General features: G+C 43.0%; 1 protein-coding gene across 6 annotated transcripts in view; it reads right to left on the reverse strand.

The window, feature by feature from the left end:
• LTBP1 (latent transforming growth factor beta binding protein 1) overlaps positions 1-27,524 on the reverse strand; it is a gene marked incomplete at its 5' end in the record, with an annotated part of 356,935 nt that overhangs the window by 36,239 nt on the left and 293,172 nt on the right. For 4 of the 6 annotated variants that reach the window (XM_080684179.1, XM_080684177.1, XM_080684176.1 and 1 more), the window contains 2 exons: positions 6,527-6,670; positions 9,868-9,993. The exons of 1 other annotated variant lie outside the window; for it this stretch is intronic. In XM_080684179.1, coding sequence (XP_080540305.1) covers positions 6,527-6,670; positions 9,868-9,993 — 270 coding nt within the window. Of the gene's footprint in view, positions 1-6,508; positions 6,671-9,867; positions 9,994-27,524 lie in introns of all 6 variants that reach the window. One more of the 6 variants, XM_080684178.1, reaches the window with a different exon arrangement.

Raw genomic sequence — 27,524 nt, forward strand, 5'->3', positions numbered from 1 at the left:
TACTGAGGTAGAAGCGGCAGGATGTTAGCATGGCTTGGATGGAAGGGGAGAAAAATCAAATCTGACTTCAGGATTTCCAGTATTTTTGTTGTTTGTTTTTATGTGAATCCACTGATATTTTCAAAGAGAGTGGAAGAGTGAAAGGGACGGGGAGAGACAGAGAGAAACTTTGATGTGAAAGAGACACATCAATTGGTTGCCTCCCACACATGCCCCAACTGGGGCCAGGGATTGAGCCTACAACCGAGGTGCATGCCTTTGACCAGAATTGAACCTATGACCCTTCAGTTCGAGGACCTACACTCTAACCACTGAACCAAACAGGCTAGGGCAGGATTTCCAGTTTTGATGTTTAGCAATTAATGAGTGAAGACAGAGAGAGTAACAGGCTGGAGAAGAACAGTAATTAATTTGGTTTTGGATAATTTCAGGCAGAGATGCTTACAAGACACCCCAGGAGAAAGGTCCCATGATTGGCAGCTGGAAATAGAGGTGGAGGCAGAAGGTGTTTGCTTGGCAGTCCACATCGAGGAGAGGATAAAATCTCCCAGGAGAACTAGAGTGAAAGGGAGGGCTGCACATGCAGCTCCCCGGGCCACTATTATTTAAGGAATGGGCAACAGAAAAGGCGTCCGAGAATGAGACAGAAAAAGAACCGTCCGAGGGGTGGGGTGGGAGGATACAGGGAGGAGTAATGTCCTGAAGTCAGTCAAGGGGAAAGGCAGGGAGGGAAATGGGAATCCATTGTCATCGATTCTGAAGATGGAGCCTGCGATTAGACGGCTGGGTCACTGATGACTGAGAGAAAGGAGTATCAGGCAGGTGGAGCATCTGAGGGCTGATCTCAGCGTGTGGGGGATCGAGTGGAGGAGAGTTCTGCTGAGGTAGGTGGAGCATGGATGTCGCTTCAAAGACTGGAGGTCGGCATGGGGACAGGTTATCCCTGGATGATAGCTCTGGGGGGGATTTCCTTTTTTGATATATTTTTTTGCATTTGCCAGTTTTCTAGGAAGAATGTGCATTGTTTTAATAATCAGAACAAAGCAAAGAAATGAAGTGAAAAGGAAGCCAGTTTTTAGGAGACTTTGGTGGCATGGTGTCCTCGATCTTGAGAAATAGATGGAAGAGGAAAGAGGCCGGAGGCGGGATCCTCTGCCGATGCTGCCCACACTGGCTAGATGACCCTGAGAATGACTTTCAGAACTCCCCTCTGGGCCTTGGCCTCCTGACCTGTAAATAAAGGAGCTGGGCTGGAGACCACGAAGGTGGGCCTAGAGGTAGAAATCTGGGGTCTGGCTTGCGATGTGAGAATAAGCTCTCAAATGAGTAGAGAAAATGGATATTTAAGGAAACCCTGCAATGCATGTTGTGATGAACAATTATTTCATAACGCAAATATTCATTCCAGTTTGTTTTATAATTTCTGATCTTGTTTGTTTACATTTCTGTTTTTAAAATATGTTTTTACTGATTTCTAGAGAGAAGAAGGGAAAGGGGGAGAGAGAAATAACCATGGACTGCCTCCTGCACTTCACCTCCTAGGGATTGAGCCCACAACCCTGCATGTGGCCCAACCAGGAATCGAACCTGTGACCTCTCCTTGCATGGGATGATGCTCAACCAACTGAGCCACACCAGCCAAGGCTATTTGCATTTTTTAATAGTGAGGAAGAATCATTGCTTTATAATGCAAAGAATCACTCCAATTTATATGTTTTATACTTTCTGATCTTGTTTATGTGCTTTTCTTAAAGTAAACACCTACATCGATTATAATACGTATCTTTTTTTGCATTCTTTTCATTATACCTTCTGTTTTAAAAATAAAATCCAGTCCCTACCACAGCATCTCCTCTATGCACTAATCAAGGCAGAGAACAGCATTTTGTGGGTGAGGCTTGAAGGCCTGCAGTTGCCAAGACTAAATGTTTACTGCTTCCTTGAGAGTGCCCGAGGACATAAAGTTTTTATGGAGCAATTATCGCAGGCACTGAGGAAATAAAAGCATCAGGCTATATTTCATATCCATACCCTCTTCCATGTGATGAGCGATCTGGTCTGGACATTTCTTAGTTGTTTCTGTTTCGGGTGCTTTTAGGCAATTCACAGCCATGCAAATTAGTGGCCAAAGGCCCAGGCAGTGAAAAACATTAGACCAGACCTAACAAAAAGGGTAGGTAAAAGCCAAGAAGTAGTTTAGGAATAAAAATCCTAGGACATTAAAGTTCAAAAGCACCTTGAAGGTCCACCTGGGACAAAGCCCTGCTGGAAGTGGGTGCCTTTCTGCCAGTGGGTGTCCCACCTGTCCTAGGGCAATGATTTTCAACCTCTTCATCTGAAGGCACATCTGATTAATTACTAAAATGGTGAGGCACATGGAAAAATAAATTATATGTTTTGCTGATCTTACAAAAAACAAAGGTATAATTTTGCTTCATTTATAGTACACGGCTATTGTTGTGTTGGCTGTTGTCACTTTTTTATTTGACAATCTAAGGGAAAAGAGGCCAGTGCCCCTGACTAAGTCAGGTACTGCGTGTTTTAACAATTCTTATGGCACACCAGTCGAAAAATCGCTGCTCTAGGGCAACACCCACGATTTCATGAGACAAGTATTTGACAGCTATCTAATTACTGGAAAGTTCTACTGCATCCTGACCTGAAATCTGCCTTCCTGACACTTATCCGTTAGGCCCAGTTCTGCCCTCGGTGTGAAACCACTTGAAATTATTATGCTACTGCTCATCCTTGGAATGTTATAGCCTAACTGGCAAATTTATCTTCCCTTTCTTAAACACTTTCACTAAGGATGAGGTCTGTTACCCTATCATGTATATAATAAAGTTCATCTGAATCCTTGTTTAAAAACTTAGACCTGGCACAAGATGTTTTGTTTTATGTAACAGCAGACTCTCTGGCTGCAGTGGAATACAACTCTTAACTGGCCTCCATTTAACCCACTTGTTGGATTAGCCAATGTTCTCTGGTGCTCTGGGAAACATCCTGGCTAATGCTCACAGCGGGTAGAATGCTCACGGCCAGTCGGCTGTTCTTGGGCAGGTCTACATAACTTCTGATCTTACATGTTGACCAGTATGTCGACCAAAGTCTCAGCCACATTTATTCTCAAACATTTTGTGCCAGTGTGTTGATTACTGTAGTTCCATAATCAAATACTATATAAACCAATAAAATATGAATGTGAGTAGAAGAGTTATTTCTATAACATGTTCAAGTTTTAGAAAGACTACAGTTTGTTCAGTTAAAAGAATGCTATCAAATGGGTATGGAAAAAACAACTGCAAAAAAATTGAGAAAAACCACAACAACCTAGAGGAATGTTCCACTCATTTACTTCTGCAAAGGCCTTTACATTCTCACTCCCTTTAATGTTGGCAGTGGAGATAATGCATCATAGGTATGGCTCATGCAAGACAAGCCAGGCAGAACTCTTTTAACGGTGAACTTCTACTCAAAGCAAGACGTTGGCCCTTCCTCAAAGATTATGAATGAATGTACATTTACATGCTTTATGTTGAATTTTAAATATTTAAAATATGTCTTATCATTTTTATGATTTCCAGCTTTAATCACCTTTTTCAAACAACTGATCAATTATTGGCTCTGAAGTCAGGGAGAAGGTTCCTGCTAGAGTTTATAGCTGACCTGTCTCGTGGGACACTTAAAAAGTCCATATAATGAAGTTTTCCAAGACCTATACAAATTGAGGTCTGGTAGAAGTCAGAGATGCCAGGAACTATAGGAATTAGTAAGACTCACAAGCTACTGTTTACTTAGATTATCTATAACTAGAGGCCTGATGCACAAAGATTCGTGCAAGAATGGGCCTTCCTTTCCCTGGCTGCCGGCATTGCCTTCGCTCTGGCTAAAGCCATCTTTCCGCCTTCCCACGCTGCCCAGAGGCCCAGTGCGGCGGTGTGGAATGCCTATGTCGTCGCCATGGTGACGATGCAAGTGTCCAGCCCCATCCCTGGCTGCTCAGTGCCTGCGTATGCAAATTAACTTCCATCTTTGTTGGGTTAATTTGCATACTCACTCCTGATTGGCTGGTGGGCATCACAAAGGTATGGTCAATTTGCATCTTACTCTTTTATTAGTGTAGATAATACAAGGGTAATATGCTAATTAGATCGACATCTGGAAGGACGTCATTCCAGATGTCCTTACTGATGAAGCTGGGCCGGAGGGAAGCGGGCCGGAGGGAAGCAGCCCGGGTCCTGGGTGTCTGCTGGTGGCCAGAGGAGGGAAGCCCAGGTCCCGGGTTCAGAGGGAAGCTGGTGCTGGCAGCCAGAGGGAAGGAAGGCCTACTCTTGCACGAATTTTTGTGCATCGGGCCTCTAGTACTGATATAAACCAATGAAACAACTGGGTATGTAGAGGATTTAGCAGAAGCTAGAGAACTATGCAGAAAATATACAAGAAATCGTAAATAAAAGTGTTAAATATAATGTTAAGGTAAAAGTATGTACTCATTGGCAGACAAGCTTTATGAAGCTACATATTCAAAATTATGTTCTTTGAAAAAGCAGAAGAACTTTCCACAAAGGGAGTTAGTCAACGAGAGAGAAAGGAGACTCAGGGAGGGAAAAGGCAAGGGGACTTGGTAACAGAAAAACAAAAAACAGCAGGTGAGGAACAAGGCTTACAAAAAGAGTCATGTAAAGTTTTAAGAAGTAGTTGTCAGTGAACTAGTCCGGTTCACCAAAAATGGTTCTGATGAACAATGATCCCATTGTTAGAACTCTAAAAAAACACAAGCAAGCTTTAGGATCCCAGACATATCTAATTGAAGCTATGTGAACTGAATGAACCATTTCTTGACCTTACTAAAACATTCTAGCAAGTGAAAATATTTGGAGTTAAAAGGTACACCATTTCAGAAGAGCTCATCAAAGGATGAGAAATAGACATCCCTTAAGGGTTTGCATTATAGCTTACTATTTGATTACTTTACTTTATATAGTACTTTGCCACTGATGAAGGGCCACTACATATACACTTTTTTAAAAAAATTACCAAAACCCTCTGAGGTAAATATAACCTGCCTGTTTCCTAGGTGAGAAAATCAGAACTCACAGATGTTGTATGACAAACCCGAGCTCACACAGCTGGAAAGTTGGTAGCAGACCAGAGCCCCGGTCATTTCAATTTACAGTCTTACAAAGAGTTTGGAAAATAAACGGAAAAAGTAAACGTTTCATTAATACCAACAATCATTTTATGTATCCTCCCCTCCCCTCCCTCTGTAGACTGTGATCACTGGAATGTCTTATTTTTTTCACTTCGCATGGTATCAAATGAATTTAGCATGACTACCTGATCTTCATATAATTCATTTAACGACTACACAAATATTATGACATGCGAATCATTTCAGTCAAAAATACAATGGGTGAGGTGTTACTCCATAAAACCAAAGATCAATAAGAAGAAGACAGTTACTTAATCCATCCCGTTATTGGCCAACCAGGTTTTTGATGCTTAGTTTGTGTTTGTCTTTGCTGCGAAGATGAAAAGTCCTTTCTCTACAGCTCATGTGTTGCAGTCCCTGAATGGAGAGCAGCCCCTCCCTCCAGGAACACTCTGTTCCCCTTCACAACGCCCGTGTATGACGGTCTGCTCCTTTAAACCTGCACTCCCCACTTCCTATAGTTAATCCCTGAGAAGTAACATGTGTGTGGATGAAAACCTGTACTTTTATTATATTTCCCTCATTACTTGCAAAGACAATTATTTTACCCAGAACACGTGCACCCTATGATGGAACAGTGAAAGCTTTCTTAGAAACGTGGATAAAATCAACTGAGATTGAGCAAGAAAGCAAAATGGTCTGCGTGTCATTTTAGCTGGCTCTCAAAGGACCACTCAGTCTTTTGCTTTTCTTAAAACACAACCACACTATGGCGACATGGCACAAACTACAAGGGCGATCTGGAAGTTGATGAATTTATCTGGAAAAGCATCATTTCTCCATTGCAATGCGTGCCATCAATGACAGCCCAGATAAAATTTTAAATGAATGCAAACACAGCCGCTCTGCGGGCCAAATTCTGGGAAAGCACCTCAAGAATTCCAAGTGGGAATCTTTATAGATCCTGAGAGGCTTATATGTTGCTCCTAATTTGGAGAAATGTCAAGATACATGTCTCCGAGGACCAGGAGAGAAGGGTTAGGCAACACAATGAGATGATGCATGTGAGACCCCAAGCGATGGCTCTCTGAGTTTTAAGCAATTCCCAGTAAATGCTCTCATCACTTGGGATCCTACACCCTCACTCATGGCACCTCTGGCTTGGAAAGCACAGGAGGGACCACCTAGTCCTCACCCCCCTCCTAAATCCACTAATAAGGCAGGCTTGGAAAGAGCACAGAAGCTTCTAGGGACAGCATGTGCCAGAACATTTGGTTACTACTTACCTCACTGCAGAGTGTTCGGCCCAAACCTATGCACATACCGATCCCAGAGAGGAGCCCTGCACCCCTCCACAGGGGCCCTGTGACTTACCCCCGGGGGCCCGGGAGCGGCACTGCCCGGTCATAGGGCTGTACTCCTGGTTTTCGTCCGCGCACACACACAGGAAGGAGCCTTCCACGTTTTCACAAAAGGCTTCGCCACACACGCCACTGAGCAGCTCACATTCGTTCACATCTGGAAAAGGGAGCACAGACCGAGTCCGATGGGGGCCTCCCTCCTTTGCTTGGCCAGCTGTGCAAAACTGGTGGCACTGGCTGAAAACCAGGACCCCTGGCGAGCAGTCGAGCCCTGCTGCCCCTCAAGGCAGGGCTGTGCCCTTTGGTTTGTATGAACAAGCCATGAAAATGCACAGTGAGTCTCCAAATTCCAATTCTGGCTTTAAGGAACATCCCAGAACTGTACTGCAAGCACCCGATGCACCTTTGATGCTTTAGTTTTCTCCTTCCTAACTTATTGACTTAAGGAGGTCTTATATAACCCACACTCTTCCTCTCAGTCCCTAATTCGAGGAAAATCACCATCACTGGCACTTTGAAAACCATACACTCCTTTAAATTCATTTTTAAAAATGGTTTTAAATCCACTTACATGTCTGAAAATCGTTTCCTAGCAGCCAAGACATCCATCATTTAACAACCAGGAGTCAGGCTGTGTAAAGACCCTGTAAGTATTCACTGGGTCCCATGAATCACTCACATACAACTCCTCACTGGTTTCACCCTGCCTTGGAAAATCCTGTTGGTGTCCACAGCCCAGGAATCCACTGGTGAGTATGTTTGATTCAACATTTTGCAAGTGCACAGCCCAAAAGAAGGCCCGATGTGATGTTCGACCTCGCCCAATCCTACCTCTCACCTTTACTCCTCCTAAGAAATGTTATGAATGAAGGCTCCATTCGGCAGAGCCCCTGGCTGACACCTGGAATGCTCATGCGCTGTACGCCTTCCACCTGTGCAACATGGGCTTTCAGGAGGCCGCGTACCCAAAGTTAAACATTTGAGCAATCAGCCAAATCCCTCAGAAAACAGATCCTGTTTTCACCTGCTACGCTCAGTTAATTGAACACAAAGTTTATGTATCTTGACTTATTTGAATAATTACTCAGTTTTCCATTTCACTGCGTATATAAACAGATAAAAACCCAACGAGCTGGGTTTCGCTTATTAAAAGATATTGCAACTTAAAGTAAAGCAACGAGTTAGTATATTTAATCAACCTAGACAGTCATAATTTAGACCAGAAAAACTGACTTTAGAAATCTGCCAGTTCGCATTGATCAGTTTTAGGTAAATGTCCAATGGAACTTTGGACTTTCCAACTGGTGTTATTTACAGGGCTACTGAAATCTCCCCCATCAGGTTGCATTCATTGAACCCAAAAATATTTCCTAGTTGACTTCTAGGGGCCCAGGCACTGGGGGAAAAAATCATGAGTCAGGCGACCCAACTCCTGACTTCATGAAGCTTATGGTCAAGTCAGGGAAGTGAATCAGATAAGCATGTAGGCTGTGGTAAGTGCCAAGCACAAACAGAACAGAGCGCTATGAAAGCACAAGACAGTGGGCCTTCGGTGCAGGGGTGGGTCAGGGAAATGGTTGGAAGGGAGCTCTATCTGAAGGATGAGAGGTGATGATAAGAAGGGGTGGAGGTGGGGGGAGGCAGTCAGGGTCCTAGTGGAAGAAACAGCATGGCCAAAGGTTGGTATCAAGGCTGATTCATCCCTTAAATCCTACAGAACAGCAGTGTGGTGAGTTGCACAGAATAGGTGCTCAGTTAGTATTTCTGAAGGAATGCATAAACAGACAAAAGGACACCTGTTGAGTTCCCTAAGATGACAAAAACGATTTCTTTACTAAGGGTGGCGTTTTGCGTGCCACAATGAAACATCGACACGGGCTCAGTGAATTCATCTGGCTGCCTGGAAATGGACACTCACCTGGGGTTTGAGAGCTGTGTGAAGTCAGTGGCTTGAGATCCCACTAAGGGACAGTTAAACAACATTTACTGAGCACCCATGACAGGCCAAACCTGAGGTCCAGCCGGGGGAGAAAGTTCTCCATCACTCGGCACTCGCTGCCTTGGAGAAGGCAGCTGCAGGCAGCACACGTGTGATTAAATTATTCCCCCCCAAAGGGTATCAGTTCGGCAACAGAAATGGCTCAAGGTATTCTGGAAGCAGGAGGAGGGTCACAGCTCCGTTTGAGAGGGAGAGGTGGGACAGGGGTGGTGTCTGGGAGAAGAGGGCATCTCACCTCCAGCTCTGGCAACGAGTGGAGTGAGTGCAGGCTCTGGGAAGGGGAGGTTGGGAGGACATGCTCAACAGAGTGAGCGAACAACAGCCAAGGAACGGCGCAAGCGCAGCAGTTTCACGTGGCTGGAGCGTAAAAGGTGAGGGGAGACAAGGTGAGGCTGAGAAGGTAAGTGGGGGTCAGGTCACATGACCTGTTTAGTCACAGTATTTAGTGAGTGTCAGATGACTTTCGCCGCTTGTATTTCAGGCAATGGAGACTAAAGCAGCAACTGGAAGTAGCGAGGATGACAGCGTTACCTCAAAAGTGGTTATTAGTCAAGTGATTTTTTTCATTAAATTTCCAGATGCCTAGGTTTTGTCTTCCCAGTTAGATCTGGATGGGACCTGAATGAATGCTTTCATTGCAAATTTGTCACAGAATGAACAGAGCTCTTTTTCTTAATTAAGAAGAATCAAGAAAAGGCCTGGCTATCTGGGAAGTTTTTAATGGAAGAACCTTTCTTCTCTTTCCCATTCAATTGCTCTGTTATAAACATGCTTCATAATGAATTTGATTTAAAGAAATCATAGCTGGTCAGAAAATGAAATGCAACACCCCCTCTTCTCCTGGGCACGTGCTGGGCCATATCCTAGGACATCTGATGACATTCAAGATTCCTTCGCCACGTTCATCAGAGGAGCGAAGAAATGCAGTTGCCCAATCCAATGCATTGCTCCTGGGTGTCCTTCCTGGAAACGGAAACTCCTGCCAACACCTCTCCTTTACAGGCACTGCCTGAGGAGGTGCCCAGGGCAGACAGACAAGCTCTCCCCACACCAGACGCTGCTTCCTGTGCAGGAGGGGCCTGAGAGTTCTGCACACTCAGCTAAGAGCTTAAACACATGTTCTCCCTGCTCTACGTCTAAATTCAAAGTTACACGTCTATACTTCTTAACGTCCCTAACCATTTCAGAAGCCAGGGGACCTTTTCGTACATCCCCACATTGTGTGACAACATCAAATCGTGATGAAATTCTGTCTGATTACCTTGCTGATCGTCTCTCCTGTTGTTGATGGCTTTGGTTTCTTTTCCACGTGGAGATAGAAAACGTGTTGGGGGGAAAATAATCTAAAAACTCACCCACACACCCTTGCCCATCCTGCGGGGCCTGAAAGCCCTGATAACAGAGGCAGCGGAAGGAGCCGGCCGTATTGTCACAAAACCCGTGCCTGTCACAGACAGTGTTGTTTACACACTCATCAATATCTGCAAAAAAGACACAAAACACAGACTGACAGACACCAGGTAGGAATGGGTACACAGGTGCTTCCACACCCCGGTTAGTATGAGATGATCATGGTTACACAGGATGAACTTGAAAAACATTTTACACAGCAATAAAATGTTTTGATGGAAATGTCTTACTAGACAAAACACTGGGTTCTAGGAGAAAACATTTACTTTTTCTCAGGAAATGTTTTCGAACGGAAACAACGGCTGCGATGGTCACGCTCAGTTATTTTCTCAAGGCTTTTAATTCTTTATTTTGAAGGAGAATACTCTCTCTCTCTCTACAGGGGACATATGGGAAGGTACTGCCACCTGTTTTGATTGTGGTAAACACTAAACCGTTCTATTTGCAGAGTTGGGGACTGAAAGAAGCAGTGGCCTGCCTGGGCAATGGTTACTCAACTCCATGGATGACCTTGATCAAGTCTAACCAGTATTCCCAAGAAGGGGGAGAGAAGAAGGAGGGGGAGGGGAGGAGAGGCAGAAAGCAGAGGGGAAGGAGAGAAGAGAGAGGGGAAGTGAGGAGGAAGAGGGAAGGAGAGCAGAAAAGAGGGAGTGGGAAGGGACAGAGAATCTGATGAGTTCAGCAGTGTAGCCAGCCAGACCCAATTATTCACAAGGAGAGATTTCCTGTCACCAAGTCATAGCCACTCAAGGTCCTCAATGTCAATGCTGCTCCACCTGGCCAACCAGAGGCCAAACCTGTAAACCCATGTTGTTCTGTATAAACTTTATGACAGACAGTGGTCCTGGGCCTCTCCCCGCCCCCCATTAATAAAAATGTTCTCATAAAAGTGAAGTCTCAATGACAAAGTCACAAAAGGACTTTCAGATAGAGTTCTTCTTTATCTTCTTCTTAAGCTTCCCTGCCATTTTTTCATTTCTGTCCTCCTGTTTACTGTGCACTTCCTTCTGTCCTGTCCACCTCTGGACCTCACAGTCCCAAAATACAGGTTTTGGGAGAAATAATTAAGAAAGTGCAATGACTGTATCCAAATCTGGTAGAAAGTGCTTTTATGTTCAAATAATGAAACAAGAAAACAAATGATAAAGAAAATGATGGTTTGGTTAAATTGCACTTGACAGAATTTGGTTTTCGAGAGTTAATGTTAATAAAATTGAGCTTTTCTTGTTTTAATTTTTTTAAGCCGAGTCCAAGAAATTTTCTAAGGAAAAATTCAGCGCTTTCGGCAGCTGTCTCACTTCCCTTCCTGATGTTCCAACACTGACACCATCAAGTTCAGAGACTGTCTCACTTTTTGAATTGCAAAATATGAGTGACTGCATCAGAGTTTTCTTAATTTTCCCAATTCAAAGAAGACATTCAAGGCTAGGGCCTTCCTCCCAGCCCCACCCTTTTCCCAGGAGTCCAACCTGCTCAGCATCTCCCACTATACAACCCCCCCCACCACCCATCCCCTTCCTTCACTGCCTTGGAAAAGCTTGACCATGATGTTACCCACTGTGCTTTTCCATTCTTTCTACCACTGTAATATGTCTACAAAAATAAACCCCACAAAACTGTCTACAATCATTGCCTTTATTTCCTAATATAGCTTATTAGTAAATAAAATAATAGCAACGATACTAATACTAATAACAATAATATGAGTGTGTTTCTAGAATCACTGTGATGATTAAACACAATAACACACATAAAATGTTACTTTTAGAACACTGCCTGGCATGTAGCATAGGAAGCATCCAATACGTGTCAACTGTTATTATTACTATTACTATTCCTCCTAGTCTTTAATAACTCACTTCCTGACTCTATATCTCAAAAACCCTCAGAAAACCCATCGACAGACCCATCATTAAATCCCATGATCATTTGTCAATCAGTCACCATCACCCTTGACTTCCACGTCTGGTCAACATCCCCTCCTTTACTCTCTCTTTTCATAACCGGACAGACTATTTTTCTTATTCTACCTGTAACCACTATGGCTGGCCCTCATTTGGCACAGCCTGAATGAAGGTGGCGCCTGCCAGGTCTCAAGCCTCAGTCCTCCCCTCTCTGCCTTTTCCACACCCTCCCAACTGCAAAGACCAAGGTCCTCAGAATGAATCCCAACTCCTTCTCTCCAGCCAGGATCCTTCATATTCAAAGTCATCCATTTATCCATTTGATCTTCTGTTGTAACGTCAAACTTATCAAGTCTGAAACCTACTAAACTACACTGTCTTCCTCCTAAACTGTACTTCCTGACCTTAGTGAGAAATCTTGCATCTCTTAGCCTTCCCCCCCGCTTTTTTTTTTGCCTTTATCAAACACAAAGAAGACACTCCATAAATTTGTTCTGAGAGATTTTCAATGCCAGCATGAGGCTGGGATTACAGCTATTTACTGATCACAACCATGAAAGGAGTAACTGCACGTGTCATCAAATCACTTAACACAGGCCACTGCTAATTTAAGACTTCCTGAGATGGACATTTGTCAGGAGATTACACTACTCGTTGAACTACAGGACATAAGGGTTGGAAAGAATCTCAGAAATGCTTCCTTTACCATTTTTATGCTGATTTCCCAGCCTTCCTCCAGGGTCCACCTCCATGTGTTAGAGATATTTATCTAATAACTATTGGACACGCTCATAATAAATGAACTTATTGCCACTCCCGCCTCACATCTCCTCCATTTCTCCTACATCCCCTTCAGCAGAGAATCCAACTAGTCACCCAAGCCAGGAACCTTAGTCACCCTTCTCTTGCTCCTCCTCCCCCATGCCTCCTGTCACACCCTTTTATCTAACTTTCCTGATGCTCACACTAATTGTTTTTTTTAATCTCCAGTCTTGCCTCCCTCCCTCTAATCCTTTCTCTACCAAACTGCAACCCTGTCAGTGACATTCTCTTGCTCAGAATGTTCAGTATCTCCTCTTGGCTGGGGGATACCAAGCATGCTCCTTCGCAGAGCACAGAGCGCCCTTCATCAGCCGGCTCCTGGCTGCCGGTCTGGCCACCTTTCTCAGCCAGCCTCCTTCCCAATAAACGCTCCATCTCCACCAGCAGAGTTCTTTGAAGACCCCATGGTCTTCAATCTCTCGCTGACTTGGTGCACACTCCTTCCTCCACTAGAAACCCGCCCCATACCTGCTTTGCTCAAAGCTCCTCCTGGCTTTTCAGGAGTCGATCCAAGAGCCACTTCTTATGTGGCACCTCCCATAGCTCCTCCGATTGCAGATTTCAGGGCCCCTCCTCTCTGCTCCCAGAACATGTTGTGCCATTGCTGTGCTTATCAGGGCTACTTTTTGGGGTGGGGAACCTCACCAGCACCTTATTCCCCTCCAAAAATGAGGTGATGGATGGCAAAGAAGCAGCAGTGCTAGAAACCTGGTTGCTTTTCCGACAGATTCTTGAAATAAAATCTCTTGCTTTCCTTTTTATTAATTCCATGCTGTTATAGCAGACGGTGCTTTCGTGTTACTGATCGCCAGCTCAGGAACTGAATGACCGACCTTAAGGTGAGGAAGTCCTGAGACAGTTATGAATTACTGGGCGTCTTGCAGTCTCAGACTTACTGTAACAGTGATTAATGAAGTTTAGATGAGCAATATTTTGGATTTGAGTGAATAGGAAAAAATAATGTGGAATGCCTGCTGGAGACTCACTCTTCAACAACTAATATTTTATAAAAATGATAAACTGTCACTCTCAGCAGTTTCATGTTTTCAACAATGAGGTGAGGTAATAGCTTTAATAAGAAGACAACATTTGTTTCACTTCTCTGACTAATGATCCGTAGTAAAAAAACACACGATTTCATTAGATTTTTCTTTGATGTGAGCTCTCTCAGATATTTTTCCATTGTTAGTTCTGTCTATAAAGAGACTTAGAAGAACTGCTACAGTTAAGATGAACTCTATAAACATAAAGCTAAATGTTAAGATTTTTGATTATATAAAAATTGAAGCCCTATCAAGATGCAGGTTTCAGAAATGGACCAGTGAAAGCCATCTGTTTTGGCTGAAGTTGAATTCTGAATATGAAACTCAATTTTGAAAGATCCAACTACCACAGCTTGTCTTTTCACTTAATGAAGAATGAGTCTATGACATTACCAATTTTGCTAAGGCATCTGTAAGAACCCTGCGTGGTATTATCACCAGTCATACTGCCCACATGAGTGATGAAAAAGTGATTATCCAGCTATCTCTCGGCTGGCAACGCAAATGAATTAGGTACACTGCTGTAAGAATTGCTGATTCCTCATGCAAGATTTTGCTATTAATACCTGACTGAACAAAGCAGATATAAATATTACTGCTTCAATGGAAATGAATTCAATAAAGAATTACACAGACCAAGGAGAGTGGATCATTGATGTGAATTCTCCAATAACTACATTATATAAATGCCAGAAAGGAAAATAAAGCAGAGTCCTTCCTGGGCATCTGGAACTAGCAGGAGCTCATTTTTAAAGTAGCAGTGTTGTCAGTGACCTACAGGCCCACACTTTGAGGCACTGACCTGTTTGGTAGATCCATTTTTCTCATCCATACGCTTTTTATTTAGTATCTTTTCTCACTGGATGAAAAGTTTTTCAAAACCTATTATATTACTTTTAAATATATATATATTTTTTAAATTAATTTTAAAGAAAAGAAAGGAGAGGGATAGAGAGATAAAAACACCTCCTGCACATGCCCTACTGGGGATAGAGCCCTCAACTTGGGCGCGTGCCCTCACCAAGAACTGAAACATGACCTCCAGGTTCATGGGTTGATGCTCAACCACTGAGCCACACCGACCAGGCCAAAACCTGCTGACTGTTATCAGGGATTCTCCACAAAAAGCAGAACTCTAACCATTTTCCCTCAATTCTCAAATAAAGACTTAGGGTTAGACACTTGGTATCACCCTCTTGCTTAAGTAAGGTGAACTATGAAAAAGGGTAAAAGTATGCAAAGGAGGCATGATTTTCTAAAAGGGACTGGGGTCAGGTAAAGCTTACTCATCAAAAAATTACAACTATGTTCAAAGGCCTCAACAATCCATTAGATTCTCTGAATTATGTACAGAGAAGTATGTGTATGGGGAGAAAGGAGTATTTGTGTGCCTTTTTTATTTTTCAGTTAAATGATTTGGTTTTCCTTCTCTCAGTTGCATTCCTCAGTTTGTTGTTGTTTTTGTTTTGTTTTGTTTTTCTTTGTGTGTGTGTGTGTGTGTGTGTGTGTGTGTTTTAAGACAAAGGTGCTTCTCCTTTGTACTTCCTTAGCATGTCCATCTCTTTTGATTTTCTTTTTCCTATTCTGAGCAAGACATATCTACTTAGCTCAGTGCTGAGTCTCCTGTCTGCTTCCAGGGAACTCCAGAGAGGGGGGTGATGGCACAGAGCCCCATTGTTAGCAAATGGATCGTTCACAGAAAAATCGCCACAGTTCTTGCATGGCTCGGAAGAAAAAGCCTTCCTGTCATCAAAACATTTTCAGATGAATGATACGGTTCATCTCAACTTGAGGGGACTTGCAGATTACTGGGTTTGAAACCCTTCATTTTAAGAACCAGAACACTGAGGCCTAGAGAGGGGAAGTGACTTGCCTCAAGATTATGCAAGCAGTTAGTGGCAGAGCTGGCAACGCAACGGAGCCCAGTGTAGGAACAATCTTAGGAATCCGAGTTTGTAGCTCCATCCATCACGTCTTGCCTCCCACCGTGGCGATGGCTATACAAGGTCCGTCCAAGAGGGTGAATGGAACTAACCAAACTGTGAGCCCAACAAGTGCACTGGAGTTTGTTCACGACAGAGATGGGAGTCGGAGAGCACACTCCTTGATGTATCGCGTATTGACTTGCAGTTTGAATCAAGTACTCCCATCTCATCTTGAAACAAGTCTTCGTCATCAAGTATCATCATGCTGGAAATTGAAATATCCGAGGTATAGTTGTGCTGAAGATGAGATTTTCCTAGGAGACCCATGGAAGAAAGGCCCATTGGGCAATAAGGGTGTAGAAGCCGCAGGAGGTCCCAGGACCAAGTTAGCACTGATGTTCTCTGGATCTTTTCACGAAAAGGAAACGATCCATCACGTTAGCCCAGGGCCCTCTTGACCAACTGGAATTGGTTACACAGTTAGTGCCAGAACCTTAGGGAAATAGAGCCAAAGAAAAGGGGCTTACATTGGAAGGGAGTAGGGTTCTTGCTTCAGGAAAAATGCCGCCCTCATGCTCCTTACTGAAAGGAACGGAAGCAGACGGGAGACAGTAAGTCCCAGCCAAGAAGTGGGACTGAACAATGTTAGACCAGCTGAATCGCTGCCCAGAGGAATTTTTAAATGGCATGGCTGCTGGCCCAAGAGAGATTAAGGCCTCTCTCCCAGCAAAGGAGGAGAAGCCAGGATTAAATGGAAGATGAGTGCGAGGCCTAAAGAAGAAAATAAAATTTAGCCAATAGGAAATTAAAAACTGGATTTGGAGATGGTCCAGACAATACAATAGGATATGGAAAGAGCCTTTAAGAAACAGTCCACTGAGGTCTGGCAACATCGGTCAGGCTGAAGAATATGGGCTTTCTGTGTTATGGAAAATAACTCCATTCTGGGAAACGGGGACGAGCCAGGAGGCAGAAAAAGCCATGTCCCTGTGCAGAGTTTGACTGCCATGCTGTTGCCTGACAGAGAAGGTGGGAAACCCTGGGGACCTCAATGGTCACAAGTATGTTTTGAAAGCTAGCAACCTAAGATAAGCAACAGAAATGACAGAGGTAAGAAAGTTATTTCAAGTCCAACTTTCTAGCACATAAATTCTAGAAATCAAGGCTGCCCAATGAGTAATTTTTTTTTTAATTCAGCCTTGAAATTCACTACTTTTAAAAGATTTACTTAAATTACCCTGTAACAACCACCAGGAGCAGCCTCCCATTTGGTTTCTGGAAACAGCTAGAGGTTCTAGAGAAACTAAACTAAAACTTTGCTTTGATTTAATTAACATCATGTGGACAATGTATATTCGCCATTCATAAAATCCTAATGAAAACCCCCCTAAAATCACAAGCATCATCCTAGTCATCGTATCCAAAAACATGAGCCATCCTCAATGATCTCCTTGCACCCCATCATCATGCTCCTCTAATTTTATCTCTTGGTTCTATCTCCAATCTCTCCCCTCCCCACCATCCTTATTCAGGGCCTCACCAGCTCTCACCAGAATTCCTACAATGGCCTTTCATCTGGGTATAGTGCTTCCAGCCACTCACTGCCACTCCAATGCCATTCTCCATAATGAGAGAATGATTTACCATGGAAACAGTCCAACCAAATAATTCCCCCTTAGACTTCTGCAGGTTTTCTCCATGGATAATAGTATAAAACCCTTACCACATGCCTTATGGAGCTCATCCACACATAGCTTCTCAAGGTACTTGCTTTTCTAGGGGGACCCTCTATCCCTGGGATCCAAGGGGCTATATGCTCCTGGGTTTCCTCTTAATCCTTAATCTCTTTTACTTGACCACTAGATTTTGAAGTTTCATGGTGTCTAGTCCTAGGCCCTCTTTTCTTCTCATTTTATGATGTCTCTTAGTGGCCTCATTCATTCTAATAACTCCCACTGCCACCTACAGCTGACCACTCCCAGTTGTATCTCCAACCTAAACTTCTCGTCCAAGCACTAAATCTAACTTAATCCAATTGCCTACCTGATGTACCCACATAAATATTTCCTAGACAATTGTACTAAAATATATTCGAATCATACTCTTGATCTTTGAAAAAGTTTACTTTGCTTGAAAGGATAAAACTTATATAAGAGAAATGCTTCCAATTATTATTAATAGCATACACATATTTTAAGATTGAAAACCATAGCAATTCTCAACATTTGTAACTGCAACTGAAACCAAGCAACCAACAAAATCAAAATCGCCAAGACAAAAAAAAAACAACTTAAATTCTTTTTAATCTAGCCAAGGATTTTTTTTTTATTTTTTTTGCATACAAAGCTATATTTGTTTAGTTTCAAAAACTCTGGACACACAGGCCAAAAGTACAATCTTCTGAACATTAAATTAAAAGATTCTGTTGAATAAAAAATAAACACACTTTGGACCAAATCCCTCCCTCAACACAAATGGTAAATTTCCAGTTATAAATGTTTTCTAACTGAAGATTGACTTTTCTACTGTATACAGGTAAGTGCTTCATAGTTTTTCACTCTTTATTATGTGGAAGCAGATCTTGGGCCATTGTGTTTCAGGTCCCAAACTTAACTTTTGGTGCATTTTATTTCCCTTTCATGCACTGTTCTCTCTTTCTTCTTCCCATTGGTAAGAGGGATATATATTAGACTAAAATATTAAGGACTCTGAGTAGCAATCCTGACCATTATTCCCTATCGATCCATTGTAAGCCATACAAACACTCTGAAAGAATTTCCTCTGAGTGAAGAATAAAATCAAGCTATTTTCTGTTTTTTTTTTGTTTTTTGTGTTTTTTTTTTTTGGTAAATAAAAATAGCAATGCAGGTGAAAATAAGAGACCATATGTAACTCAATACATCTTTCCTTAAAATTTAATTGCATTTCTGTATGACCCACTGCAAGCCAAGGGTATTATTTTGAATACTCCGTCCCAAACATGCTATTGTTTTGTAAAAGGTGATGGAAAGATATTAAGAAATAAAATTTTTAATAATTTTCTTGAAATCATAACAGCACTGCCATGTATACAAAACGGACTGAAATCTAATGTTCTAGGATGTGATAGGGTTAGGAATTGTGACTATTTAAACAGATAATGGAGAAGGGAAGATGTTGAATGTTTGAAGGGGAGGTCATATTTGTTGTTAAGCATTAATGATGAGACACAAGGTCTAGATCTAGATTGATGCAACTCCCCAGGTCCTCGCTGGCTCTGTCCCTGGAGTCACCTGAACCCCCAACAGTGGGTTCCCAGTACCTTCCTCATCCACATGCCTTTCCTACGTTTTAAAGTAAACACGGCCCTAACTGGTTTGGCTCAGTCAGTGGATAGAGCATCGGCCTGTGGACCGGGGGGGGGGGGGGGGGGAGGGGGGGGGTCCCAGGTTCGATTCCGGTCAAGGGCATGTACCTTGGTTGCAGGCACATCCCCAGTGCGGGGTGTACAGGAGGCAGCTGATTGATGTTTCTCTCTCATCGATGTTTCTAACTCTCTATCCTCTCCCTTCCTCTCTGTAAAAAATCAATAAAACATATTTTTTAAAAAATGAAAGTAAACACGGCTAGTAAATGCTCCTTTATGTGAGGATAAAATCTAAAATCGAGTTTTTAAATTTTGTAATTTTTTTGAACACCCCAAAAAGTCCTAAGAATTTTTCAACTATTTAAATCAAGTCTTCAGTTCTCATTTCCAATAGGCTTTTGAAGACAAGGAAGGGGGTAAGTGTACAGACGAAGATCCTCTCTCATCTGAAATAAGCCCGAGGATGAAAGTCTTTAGGAACAAAATCATTGTAGATTAACTGCTTTCAGAAAATTCCAAGAAGAGTATTTTGGCCTTTACATTTTCAACTGTCTTAACAAGCGCAGGCAGTGAAAGGTCAAGAAAATGGGGCAAGTGCTGGCCCAGTTTTGCTCAGGGAGGGAGCTCAGAAAGCTCAGGTCCTGGCGCTGGGAAGGGCACCTGTGTCCTTCGACAGGTTAGCCCTGGGCTGGCGGGACGCTTCCCACTGGGAGAACAAGGACAGGGGGCAGAGCCTGGAGGGTGAGTAAGGAGGACACTGCCTGTGGCAGAGGTTTGTTCAATTACAATAAAACCTGGATATTTTAGGGTAAAATCGGAGCCTGAATATCTGTGACACCTAAAGGAAAAATTCCAAATTAAGTTGAAAAGTAGTATATTTTTAATGAGAAGCAAGATACCTCTTTCTTTTCACAAAAGCCAAACCTGTAAACACATGAAGCCATCTATGCTTCTTTGGAGAAAAAGAGAATCCAAGTGGATTTCTGAATTTAAAAAGCCATTTTCTTCCTATTTCTTCCCAGTAGGGATTGACAGAATACTACATGAAAATGGAAAACGTATATTAAAGGATTTGAATTTGCTACAGAAAAGAAACATTTCTAAAAATCTAAAGAAATGAGAAGAAAACTTTAAAAAAGTATTTCTACTCTTGAAAGTTAAAAAAAAAAAACTTAATGTTACTATATAACGGACTATCACAAAAAGAAGACTATTTGAATAAATTATTCAGTATAAATAAATCCTATGCCATTCAGAAAAAGTTCTTTAGATATTCATGGAAAATATCCTGAACTTCACGGCATATTTCTCCTACCATAATTACTACTGGCAAAAAAACAGTATGTGTGAAATATACATGTGTGTGTTTACACTGTAGAAGTTTTTTAAATGCACTGCGATTTGTCTGATATTTATTTATAGCCACCTGGATCATCTTTGCATTAATTTAATAGTTTTATATTTTTACACCCACGATTTGCTTAAAAATAAACACCTTTGTCTAACGTCAGAGCCAGGCTGCACACTTGCTCTTTCCGTATAGTCTTTCTTACACCGGGAGGTGCTGCCAATGAGGACTGGGAGAAAGCCCTAGGCATGGGCCAAACATATCAAACCCCAGATTCATCTTTTTGACACTCAGGCCCCAGAGGCAATATCAAATCAGCCAAAATATTCCCTTTTTTTTCACTATTCTAATTTTTCTTTTTCCGTATTCAAATAAGAGTCCAAGAAAGATCAGTTTTGAAACCACAGGAAACAGTGTACCTCTAGAAATAACTCCAATGCTTAAATGCAAACAAACATAGGCCTTAGCCATCAGTTTATTGGCAACAGATATATAAAACATTTTAAAACTTGAAATATTGAGGGGGTGAATGGGGACAGTAAGTCATATGAAACTTTTGGGGAAAATGAAGGGTAAGAATTAAAGCCAATTATGTATAAACGAGTCAATGTATTGTATTCTGATGGACTTTGGATACAGTTTGAGTTTAAAAGTGGCTAGTATACTGCAGGTGGGAATGCAGACTGGTACAACCTCTATGGAAAACAGTGTGGAGTTTCATCAAAACATTAAATATGGAACTGCCATTTGACCTAGTGATCCCACTTCTAGGAATCCCACTGGTATCCTAAGAAAACCGAAACACCAATCAGAAAGAATGTATGCATCCCTATGTTTATGGCAGCACAATTTACAATAGCTAAGATCTGGAAACAGCCTGAGTGCCCATCAGTAGATGAGTGGATAAAAAAGCTATGGTACATTTACACAATGGAATACTATGAAGCTATAAAAAAGAAGGCTCTCTTAACCTTTGAGACAGCATGGAAGGACCTAGAGAGCATTATGCCAAGTGAAATAAGCCAGTCAGAGAAAGACAACTATCACATGATCTCACTTATATGTGGAATAAACAAGAGACTGACAAACAAAATAGATCTAGACACACGGAAGCATACAACAGACTGACAATTCTCAGAGGGGAGGGGGGCGGGGAGAGATTAACCAAAGAATGTATGTGCATGTATGCATAATCCATGGACACATCCTGTGGTGAAGGCCTGGGGAGGGGGCAGGAATAAGGAGGATTCAGATGATGAGGTGAAACATTTTAAAAAATATTTTTATTGATTTCAGAGAGGAACAGAGATGGAGAGAAGAAACATCAATGATGAGAGAGAATCATTGATCGGCTGCCTCATGCATGACCCCTACTGGGGACCAAGCCCACAACCCTGGCATGTGCCCTGACCAAAGCTGAACTGTGACCTCCTATTTAATGGGTTGACACTCAACCACTGAGCAACATTGGCTGGGCAAGAACTCTATTATTATTATTGCTATAGCTTTTAATAAAGTCATGAAATCAGATATATATTAAGTATCTGCAGTCCACTTACACTGGGAATCCAAGAAAACTGCATAATCTATCAGTCAGATGCTTAGCAAGTAACTGATTTGGGAATCAATATATTAAGCATTATATATAAAACCACTACTTACAACCTTCCATGACCTATCAAGTATTCAGGTTGTTGATGACATCGAAAGACTCACCCTAACAGATGCCGGAAGCCGGGTTCCCGGACCTGAGCTGGGTGGCAGAGGGAAGTGGGAGGGTGGCTTGCCTAATCGCAGACTTCACTTTCTGGAAGTCTCATGTCTGTGTTTTGGCTGCAAGAAAGTGTTTACTTCTCCTTCTATGAAGAGCTGATTTTTTCATAGCTCGGGGGTTCTAGAAGGTCAGCAGTGATACAAGGCTTAGGAAGAGCTCTTGAATTTCTTTGCTACGATTATGCACCTTTTTTTAAAATACAAATGTTGCTATATGGAAGACAATCATACAATGCATGGAAAATATGTATTCCAGGTCCAAAAGCAGCTTATTCCAGCAAAATTTCCTCAGCTCTCTCCCTAATGATTTAAACATCCATTTTCACTCACTTCTGTAGAAGTGCGTTCACAGAAGGAATGAGTATGAAGAACAGTAGCCTTTCCAGTGGGAAGCCACTTCCCTTCCTTACCTGGAATGTTGTACGACCCTTATTCTTGTTACACATGGGAGAGAAAGAATCCGATTGTTAACCTAAATTCCCTTTCTTTAGAAACGTCAGAAACACTCAGGCCGCATTCTCTTACTAGGGTTTTCAGTTTCCAACCCCCAAACTACTAAAAAACGTAAAAATCCTGGGGCCAAGCAGCCAGATGTAATATAGTATTGTGTCAGGTACTTCGATGTCCTACTTGGCTAAATCGTTTTCAAAAATGTTTTCTCTTTGGTGATAGATCTGGAGTTCCATCTCCGTGCCCCAGAGCCGCCAACTGCCTTGGAGCTTGGCCAGGAATGGTTTTATACTTTCTCCACTGTTTGTAGAAAATGTACCTACCTAAAAGCCTGAAAACAAAACCACGCTTGCTCCCAGTTTGCTTTTGTTTCTTTGATTTGGCCAAAGTTGCCTCGACTGCGTTTTCTGGTTTCCCCGATGAACACAAAAGTGGCTTGAGAGTTTGAACCCAACCTCTTTCAGTCTTTCTGTTATCACTGTTCTCAGGAAGCATCACAAAGCCAGCCATCCTGGCCACCTGCGTTCAGTATGTGTTGGAGACCGGGTGTAAGCTGACAAGTTCCTTGCACCTGAAGGGACTAGCAAGGCTGTCCCCTACCCACACAGCTTTCCCAGGCTTGTTTGGATGGCGGTTATCAGTAGAATGAGAGCAACCTTTCATAGCTTACCAAGAAGTCTGTAACTATTTACTGAGATTTGCTGTACTGAGAATTTGTCCTTCTGCTCTGTCTCTCCCTTAGAGATTAAGAGGAACAAAGAATACATTCCTCTTGACAGACCTCCTATTCAGTGTTTTGTGTATAAAAGGCATTACGCAGTTAATAAACTTGCTGCAGTCTCTCCATGACCTGTAGTCCTCCCGATCCCGCTTTCCTGTCTTTCTTTCTTTTCTCAATTCCCACCTCCCTACCTCAGCCCGGTTCAACCTGTCAGGCTGGCCCTGGCAAGTATGCCTTCCCTTTCAAGTGCATGAGTGAACCAGTGGTGTATAGCAGGTACTAGGAAGGTTTGGGGATTCGGGTCTCCATAGCTGTTTAACAATAGGACCTGGACCTTGGCGTACTTTGGGGTTCCGGGTTCGGGCTGGGCATTATGTATACGTCCCCTCCCAATCCTGTAGTGCTCTGTTTGCGAATCAATGTTCGAACGGTTTAGAAAGCGGGAGCAGAAGCTTCTGATCACATGGTCTGTCTGGGGTATTCATTTTGAAAAGTGAGAAATAAACAACCACAGCAGGGGTGGAAAATACAGGAATAGAAAACAGAATTAAAATGAAAGGTGATGACTTGTCTTTTCTGATGAAAAATAGGTAATTCCAGAAATGCCTGACTTTTAAAAACAGACTATTTTTAAGAGCAGTTTTAGGTTCACAGTAAAATTGCTCAGAAAGTTCCCATACTCCCCCAGGCCCCCCAACCGCACCCCTCCCCCAGCCTTCCTCACTATCAACGCTGGGGAAGCAGAGTGGTACATTTGTTACAACTGCCGAACCAACAGTGACACCTCACTGTCACCCAGAGTCCATAGCTGACATTAGGGTTTGCTCCTGCTGTTCGGCTCTGACTTTTTCATTCCCTGTTAGGACCACAGAATCCCCGTTGGCAATAGGAAAAAGCCCAGAGCAGAGAACTGCAGGCCCTCCCGTCTGTTAAGGCTCCTGTCCCTGAGCCAACGGACAAGCGGTTGGAAAGAGAAAGGCTTCCTTCGGGCCTCAGACACAAAATGTCAGCTTTGCTTTTATAAACGCACCGAGCACAGTGACGGGCACGCAGCATACACGGAAGAAATAGTTGCCAAATGAATGAAGGACCGAGGATGCTCTCTAAAAGGCAGGGCTTTCGGGGGCGATGGTGGTCTGGTTTGTAGGCCGAATTAGCCAAGACCACCAGGTTCTGAAAGCCACTCTTGCTCCCTCTGCGTTGTCAGGCTTCTTCGAGGTCCGTGCTGGACCGGTGTGGCCATGCTGTTGTGTGAACAGGCTGGAAACATGCTGAGGTCTAGAGGTGTCTGGTGTCTCCAACTCCAGCTCTCACTCAGCCTGGACACCCCGCTGAGAGTGCAGCGGGCAAAGAGGCAGGTGAGGGGCGTGATGCAACGTCAGCCTCCAGGAGGCCTCTCTCCAGGGAACAGGGGACAGAGGAGGTGATACTTAGGAAGCCAACTGTCCCTTTCCTATCGCCTCCCACTCACACAATTCTGCTGACGATGAAGAAACCAAACCCCGAGTCACCTTATAAATGGGATGACAGATACTTTGCATATACATTAAAATTCCACAGTAAAAAAAAAGAGAGAGAGAAATAGTAAGAGGGCAAAAGAATTATGACGTTTTAAACAAATGGATGTGATGCGCTGGGATATAAAATAGTGGACCAAGGGAAAGAGGTCAATGTTTCCTTTGCTTTTCTACACAAGATCACAGCTCTGGCTGAGGACATGAAGGAGTGGAAGAGCAAGTGAGCCACACTTAGGAGAAGAAGGGAAAGCACCCAGGGAGGAGGCAGCAATCAAAGGGTCCTGGTCCCTGTGCTTTTGTGACGTCCACGGGTGGGACTTGAGAAAAAAAATCTTGGCATTAATATCCATAGAATAGAACTATGCTGTATTACTTAAATACAAAACCACAATCTTCTCCAGGTACTATTTACTTATTTATCCCCGATTCCCCGCCTGGAATGTGGGCTCCATGTGGGCAAGAACTGTGTGTTTTGCCCTCAGAACAGTAACGATGAGGGGCACAGTATAGGCCCTCTGTATGTATTCGTGGAGTGAATGAATACATGAATGAAATAGCTGCTCATTCATCACTTACTTCCCACTCCACTCCGGCTGACTGCAAGTAACACTGTTGTTCTCCGTCTTGGCAGGTGCTCTAGAGTGCCACCAACAGCAGGGGAGGGAGGCAGCCAGCGGCGCTGTTGTTATTTCTGTGGAACCTGCTACTTGACACTTGAGATGGTGCATGCTGACAGAGGCAGCTTCCTCACTGTGTTCCGTAACTGTGACCAGATGCAGCCACATCTCCAAGCCACGGGAAACAAGGGAAGGGCCCTCCTCCCCTAGCGGGGTGGGATCCACTCAGCCCTGCCTACAGCAGGGTGTGCCAGTCCTCGCACCCATGCGGCTGCAGCGGCTTTACCAGAAGTTCAGAGGCTGGGGAAGCGGCATGAGTGAGAGTGCCAAACGCGTTCTCAATGTGAATTCAAGCACAATATAGGTCTTCACTTAACATCGTCAGTATGTTCCACAACTCGCAGCGAAACAACGAAACCGATTTTACTATAGGTTGGCTGACATAATGAACAAGAGTTAAGCTCCTATGGTATCTCATCAAGGTTGTAGCAAAACGACGTTGAACAGAATGACGTCATTCAAGGACCTAAGCTGCACAGGTAATTCCTGATCACATGGCCTGGCTTCCTCCTAGGTCACAGCCAGGGGCAGAGTCAGTGCTACTGCCACGAGTTTCAGTCCAACGGAAGGAAATTTGGACCAGTTTAATATATTGGATTAAGCCCAAACTAAATGAAAGCCTTGCAGAGCTTATTCTAGAAAGAGAATAACACGTCTAATAATCAGAAGAGTTCTAGTAATACTGCCCTATAGCAGCACAATATTGTGAATGACCCTATTTTATTACTTGTAAAATTTTCCAGGTTCCGGAGTTAAAAAAAAGAATGAACCAAGTGTCAGAGAGAGTATACTAAGGTACAGTAATTTACGTAACACTAGACATTTTCTAAAAACTCATTTTGAAGTTCAAGTCTTTGCCAAGCAAATGCATAACAAAAATTAGAACTGCAGCCCGGCTGGTGTGGCTCAGTTGTTGAGCACTGACCTATGAACCAGGAGGTCAGGGCATATGCCTGGGTTGGGGATGGATCCCCAGTGCGGAGTATGCAGAAGGCAGCCGATCAATGATTCTCTTTCATTAATGTTTCTATCTCTCTTTCTTCCTCTCTGAAACCAATAAAAATATATTTTAAAAAATTAGGACTGCACTTAAAGCGAATAAACACTCAGGAGTTGCAAAAATCAGTATTAAAAAAGATAGAGACTTAAAGGAAAATGACTAAGTCCAAGAGAAAAAATAAATGGGAATATATTTACGTTGGTATATTCTTCTGGAACAACAGTGTTGACAAGTGAGCACTTGAGCGTCTTACTTTTTTTTTTGAATATAGTTTTTTTCATGGCACAACTATTGGCAGGTCTAACTTGCACTCTTTTCCAGTGAAGCGAGCCCTGTCCAGCCAGGACTTAGAGCTCACTGAGGAGGCCAACCTGCATCTTTCTGGAGTGCAGGGAAAGGTGCATTCCGCAATCCGGTTTCACCAGTGGTTCAGATGCCGCCATCCCTCCAGAAGACGGACGCGTTCCTGCGGCATGTTTCCGAAGTCTCAGAGCTCTCGGTATAAAATTAACCTAAACCTCGAACCATGAAAACATGGCGTCCTCATAAATCTCTCATGGCCACCTTTTTACGATGTTTTCGCTCCACTTCCCAACTTTTGATCACTTCCAAAGCCCTCAAAATCTGCTTGCTCAAACCGCACCCTGCACTATCTCTTTTTTTTACTTGAGGCCAAATCTGGCATCAATGTTTTGTCTGCTCAGCAGGAGAGCAATTTCAACAATCTCCTGCTTTTTATAAGATCAGTGTATTCCTCCCAACATAGTAATTAGTTTCAGATGAACCTGGTCGCTGTTCCTTGGACCATTCCACTGTGGTGTGAGCAAGGAGAGCAGAGACTTCCCACTGCACTATTTTTTTGAGCAAAGAATGTGGGTCCTCTCATAGCCCCAGGACAGAGCCTTCCCATTTTACTTCCTTACAACATAGCTGGGTTTTCCTAACCGACATTCTCAAAGAGGTAGATTGAAATGATGATTATGGGAATCTTCTCATTTTTCTTTTGAAAAGGTTCCGATGAATTATTCCTCCATTTATCAAACTATAATGTCATCAAGGACATAAATCTTATGACT

Source organism: Plecotus auritus (assembly GCF_963455305.1).
Source record: "Plecotus auritus genome assembly, chromosome: 8".
Lineage (NCBI taxonomy): Eukaryota > Metazoa > Chordata > Mammalia > Chiroptera > Vespertilionidae > Plecotus > Plecotus auritus.